Source organism: Asparagus officinalis, chromosome 4 (assembly GCF_001876935.1).
Source record: "Asparagus officinalis chromosome 4, Aspof.V1, whole genome shotgun sequence".
NCBI lineage: Eukaryota > Viridiplantae > Streptophyta > Magnoliopsida > Asparagales > Asparagaceae > Asparagus > Asparagus officinalis.
Window position 1 is genome coordinate 38985819 of NC_033797.1, and position 6424 is coordinate 38992242.

Here is a 6424-nt window from a genome sequence, read left to right on the forward strand (position 1 = left end):
AGTCTTATGCCTGCCTCCTGTTAATTTTAAATGCACAAAAAAAAGAAGAAAAAAGAATAACTTAGGTTACGGATTTATTGGTTATTTAAATATTTTATGAATATGAAATATTCATAATGATTTTAATAATTAAAATCGTCATAATTTTCAAAAATTACATCACAATTATCAAATATTCTATAACAATTTCTAAACAAAAACAAACATAATGGCTTAACAATCAGTGATATTGCAATCTTAACTTCACAAAATCAATCATAATTAACTTCACAAAAATCAATTATAACCAAGCATGAGTAAGAAATTGGCATGAAAAAGTGATTGCAAAGTTAACTTCTAATTAACGTCAGAAAATCAATTAAAATCAAGCATGAAATAGCCATAATTAATGAAAAGTTGATAATAACATTGAAATTAACGTAAAACAATGTTACTAACCCACCCGGAGTCCTCTGTCGTGGTCAGAAGTCCTCATGGGCTCAGTCCTCGTTGTCTGGTTGCTGGAAGTTCTTAATCATTGATGTACGAAGTCCTCAGCCATTATTGATGAGACATATGGTAGGCCACGAAAGTTCTCAGTCTTTGACTTTGTTGACAAGAGATCAAATTGCCTGTCAAGCTTCCTCAGCATTATCATCTTCTTCAACATCCTCTTATCTCATTTTGAGTTGCTTTTAGTGCTCGTTGGTCCTTTTCAACAGAATTGGTTGTGAGGGAAGCTTCTTTGTGTTGATTTCATTGCTGCCATTGTCCAAATCTCGTTTTGAAGAGCTTTTTAGTGCTCATCGGTCCTCGTCAACAGATTTGGTTGTCATGGAAGCTTATTTGCGTTGATTTCATTTTTGGCATCATCCAAGTCGAAGGTCAATGGGAAATCAGGAGCTAGGGTTTTGAACGAGGGCGTTTCAGAATTGGGTAGGATTTTGAAACTTGGGAGACGAAACGAAATGGAGAGGTTCAAAATCTGGTGGGTTTTGCAATTTGACGGAGCGCTGAGATGCTTCCATGTATCCAAAAATTTTTTTGCTGTTGTTTTTTTTTTTTTTTTGGGGGGGGGGGGGGGTTGGGGGGGGGAGGGGGAGGAAGGGTGGGTAGCATAATGACTTTTCACATGCGTTATATGAGCTGTTATGTAACGTTATAACAGAAAAAATGTGAAAAAAGATGTGTTATGAAACCTAATTTTTTTTCCTATTTGTTTCACAACATGGAGCCTGCAGAAACGTATTTCGCATTTTGAAATGTCTTTTTTTGTGCAATAGTTTATGGCAAGTTTAATAACATTAATCTTGATATGCTTATGCCGGATAGTAATTTTTCAATGGATTTACTGTTGCAGAATATATGCTTATGTATTTTCTGTATGAAAATAAAAATGTTTCATCTACTTTGGTTTTCCTAGTGTGCACAACTACTTTAGCTTGCACGATCTGCTGCTTTATTTGGTTATCAGTTTGCTTTTTAGTTTTTACTGGAGATTTAGCTTTCATGCACTAAGTAATGGGGATGTTGTTTTATTCATACATTGTGCTTTTTTACGGAGACCCTTTGCTGACAATGAAAATTCACTGCACATTCAGGAATTGGTTGAAGGATTTGACCAGGAGACTGCCGCTGTTGTATTAGCAAGATTTATTTCCTTGAAAATGGAGGTGGAGGTAAGATAAGCCATTGCTCATTTAGTATGCAAGACTGAAAACTTGTCATTGTAATTTATTTTATATGACTTTACTTCTATGTATACTTATGAGCATACACATGCTATGAATGTGAAAACTCTATTTCTTTTTACTCTTTTCATAAATCAAAGGAGGAGGAAAATAAATGAAGAACTTCATTGTCTAAGAAAATTCTAACCTTCTAAAGATAGTCCTTTCTGTAATATAGAACTTCCGTTGACACAGACTAATAATTGTTCTTTTGAATCAATGCAACAAACAGCAGCATAAAAATTCACCAATATGATAATATTTATATCTATTACTGAAAAGTGAAATTGGAGTCCCCAGTTCTTCTTGAGATTCTTGAAGGGTTCAGTGATTTTTTGAGGTCTCTATAACGCTACTGGGACTATTTGTTGCCTTAAATTTTTATCATTGGATATTACATCTATCAAATTAGAACTCAATTATCAGACCACTTGATTTTATGATTGACTAATTGAGTATAGATTTTTTTTTCCATTGAAGGGAAAATCCATGAATTAGTGGTCAACCATGAGTAAGAACACCTGATTGATTAGAACTTTTAACTAAATATGAATTCTAAATTAGTTGTGGTTTAGTATATTAGTAATTTATAATTTTAAAAGTATCAAGAAGAAAGCTGAAAGCAAACTGAATTATTATTATTGATTTGATTACTCTTTAGAGCTCTCCTTTAATATTAGCATGAGGAAACTTCTCATGTAATGGGACTTCAAATAGATTGAATTTGTGCTCAATTCTGTTGCAGAAATATTTGATTAAAATAAATAGAACTTAAGCCTATGGCCAAGATAATCTATAGGAAGAAGAGAATCTTAGAGAGTAGTGATAAATTATTGCTTATCGGGGACATGCTTCATTTTTTCTGAGTAAAATATAATTTCACATGATGGTATTTTTGGGACAGGTAAGCAATAGTTTTATTGATCACTGGCGTGCTTGTCATGTATGCAGAAAGACCATTAGTATTGAAATTTTATATCATCAGACTGGCACAAAACTAGAGTTATTTATTGTTCTCTGCGGTTAACATTGTTTTTTCCTTTTCCATGGAAGAATTGTGTAGCTGGACTTCCCTTTGTCATGGTCTGACAAGTACAATTTGGTCATTGTCATAAATTGCAAACTGTTTTCCAGGAAGAGTTTGACGCGACACGGTGGTTGGACAGATCCCTTATCCGCCTATGTTCAAGATTCGGTGATTATAGAAAAGATGATCCTTCGTCTTTTGTAATTAACCCAAATTTTTCAATATTCCCACAATTCATGTTTAATCTGCGTCGGTCACAATTTGTACAGGTGATTACAGAAATGTATGATTATTTTCAATATCAAGTATGTGCATATCTAGTTTGTGACTGGCTGTATTACTGCAGGTTTTCAATAATAGTCCTGATGAAACTGCTTATTTCCGTATGTTGTTGAACCGTGAGAGCATTACCAATTCTGTTGTCATGATTCAGCCTTCACTACTTTCTTATTCTTTTAGTGCACCTCCAACTCCTGCACTATTGGATGTCGCATCTATTGCTGCAGATCGCATACTCTTGCTTGATGCATATTTTAGTGTTGTTATTTTTCATGGCATGACAATTGCTCAGTGGCGCAATTTGGGTTACCAGAATCAGCCGGAGCATCAGGTAAATTTGTGGTAATTACTAGTGGAAACTAGTTCTGTTTAGCTTCTCTTTTATCAGAAACCTCAATACATTTAACAGAATACAACACATCTTATCTGGAATTCATTGTTAAGCCCTTTTTTTGATAATCCAAGCTGTTTTCATTGTTTACTTTTAGTTGAAGAAGCGCAACGTTAACAACAAAGCCTCCTATTCCAAATTCTTCTGGTTGGTTGCGTGAATGTTTTGATCCATTTAGTTCTCCGTCATCTCCTTGGTTAAATTAGACGCCTCAGGAAATGCTCTTTAGGATTCATAGAGACCCTATTAAGTTGCAAAAGTGGACTCTTATAGTTAATAGTGTTACTGTTAACTATATATTCTTTTTGATGAATGATGACTGTTCCAGTACTCCTGATTTTTCCTCATGAATATGGTTGGTGCAACTCCTAAGTGGATTAGACTGCATATCTAGATTTTTCCATTTCACCTGGTCTTTTGCTTTTCATTCAGTGCCATGTTTGTAGTGAGGACCAAATATCATCTTCATCATCATTAGCGTTCTAGCTCTTTCCCAGGTTAGTATACAACTGTAAAAAATGATAACATTGTGGCTGTCAATTAGTATCTTCAACTTCATTAACATTCTAGCCTTTTTGCTTTTCATTCAGTGCCAAGTAGGATTTCTCTTTTCATCTATGTTTATATTGAATCTGCCAAACTTTTAAATGTTTCTATTATCTCGTGGCTATCTTATATCTATTTTCATTTGCAGGCATTTGCTCAACTATTGCAAGCTCCATATGATGATGCACAAAACATCATCAAGGATCGGTTCCCAGTTCCCAGATTAGTTGTATGTGATCAACATGGCTCACAGGTATATATTTTGATATTTTTGACTTAAAGTTGTTGGTTTTCTTATTAACCAATAGTGCCGTGTGAATGATATTGCTGCATCTGGGGCTTAATTCTGGTTTTATTTAGCAAAATTACTCTAGTCCAGGTGCCAATACTATCCTTTCTGTAAGTGTTTTTTGCACTAATATATCACACAAACATAATTTTTTTTAAAAAAAATCTAAATCATCTTCAGGCGCTCATAAAAAAAGTAACTGCATGATGCAAAATATGTACTTCTCAAGATACTAATTGATGACCACAGTGGTATCATCTTTTACAGTTGTATACTTGTCCTCAGATTTTCTGCAAGTAGGAGGGTAGTGAACTTTAATTTTAAAAAGGAAGTAAGAAATCATAGTTTGCTAGGATACTACTGGATAGCCACAATGATGTAAATACGTTTGAATTATGACATATCAAAAGTTTGTGAGGAAAATTTTGAAAGGAGCATTCATGTGGGAAAACAATAAACAAGCTAATAGGTCACATCTTTAGACTTTTTACTGTACATCTTAATGTTGTTCACGAGAGTTTTCCCTTTCCTCTTTTTTTTTTGGTGGGGTTGGGGCGGATTGTGTGCAGACTCCCTTGTACTTCATGGGGGGTTTTGTGAAATTAACCTGTTTCTCTAATTCGTTTTAGGATACTACTGGATAGCCACAATGATGTAAATACGTTTGAATTATGACATATCAAAAGTTTGTGAGGAAAATTTTGAAAGGAGCATTCATGTGGGAAAACAATAAACAAGCTAATAGGTCACATCTTTAGACTTTTTACTGTACATCTTAATGTTGTTCACGAGAGTTTTCCCTTTCCTCTTTTTTTTTTGGTGGGGTTGGGGCGGATTGTGTGCAGACTCCCTTGTACTTCATGGGGGGTTTTGTGAAATTAACCTGTTTCTCTAATTCGTTTTAGTGCACTAAAAAATAAGAAAACTTGCATGATTTAAAATATGTATTTTTCTTGAGATGATGTTAATGGGATGACCATAATTTAGTATAATCGGCTCTTACAATTGTAGTACTTTCCTCCAGCTTTCTGCAAGTTGGAGTGCAGTGAATTTAATTGTAGAGAAAAGAAGGGAAGAAGGAAATACAATTTTAGCTTTTAGAAAAAAAATTCCCTCTTGAAAAATTTATTACCAATGCTTGGTATGCCTTGCAGGCAAGATTTCTATTGGCGAAGCTGAATCCATCGGCTACATATAATTCAGCGCATGAGGTAGCTCCAGGCTCAGATATTATCTTCACGGATGATGTGAGCCTTCAAGTATTCTGTGAGCATCTTCAAAGGCTGGCAGTGCAATCATAAGGAAAGAGTTAAACTACTATGATTTTGTTTTAATTTATCTCCCCCTTTCTTACTCAATTAGGTCGGGATAATGGTAAATTTAAAAGTGAGTTATTTGAGTTTAAGTTCCGTCTCCTTCCCGATCCACCACAATTCCCTATACCAAGTCAGCCAGATCTGTGACAATAAGCTTTCCATGGTGTTAATTCTTTTGGATATTTTTTTGGGTATCTTGTGAAATAAGTCACTGAGACTGGGTGGTTTGTTTGCTGAACTGAGCGTCATTGGGAAGGGCGATGGCTCTATTGTCAAAGGCACCCCCCCCCTCCCCCTCCCCTCCCGCCCCCCTCTCTCTTCTTACTTTTCTACATGTAGGCTGTAGCAATCGGAGAACGAAGTTTGTGTTGTGTTGTTTGTTACTTTTGACGGATTTTTGTACGCCCGCCTTGTCTCTGTTTGTAGGGGTCAATACTTGGAGATATTTATGGGCGTCAGAACATTTCCATTATAACAGGATAAAATCTATTTACATTTGGTGTTATATTGTGTGTGTATCACCTAATTTCCTTGAGGATAATACCGATAATTGGTTTATAGAGTTCGCTATAGACGCGTATTTTCGGCTTCACTTATATTGGAGTCCGTCAGTTTCGTGTCAATTAGTGGGCAATGCCCTTTGAAAATTTACCTGGTTACGAGGAAGCTTTATTACCAAAGGGATTGTCGTCTGATGTTTAATGTTTTATTGGGATTTTGATCTGTACTAACATTTAATTGTCGCCCAAAATTGTTTGATTTGACGGTAAACTATTTTGTTTTTGTCGCTAGGTGCAATGTAAGCTTTCGCTAATTGCCCGAAGAGCCTCCTCCCCCCCCCCCCCCCCTTCAAATCATTTTCTTTTT

The 6424-nt window shown here is 35.3% G+C and overlaps 1 protein-coding gene across 1 annotated transcript in view; it reads left to right on the plus strand.

Moving 5' to 3' along the window:
• LOC109838538 (protein transport protein SEC23-like) overlaps positions 1-5840 on the plus strand; it is a 21032-nt gene extending 15192 nt beyond the window's left edge. The window contains 5 exon segments of the mRNA XM_020406969.1: positions 1581-1658; positions 2844-3005; positions 3083-3346; positions 4101-4205; positions 5396-5840. Coding sequence (XP_020262558.1) covers positions 1581-1658; positions 2844-3005; positions 3083-3346; positions 4101-4205; positions 5396-5542 — 756 coding nt within the window. The 3' untranslated portion in view covers positions 5543-5840.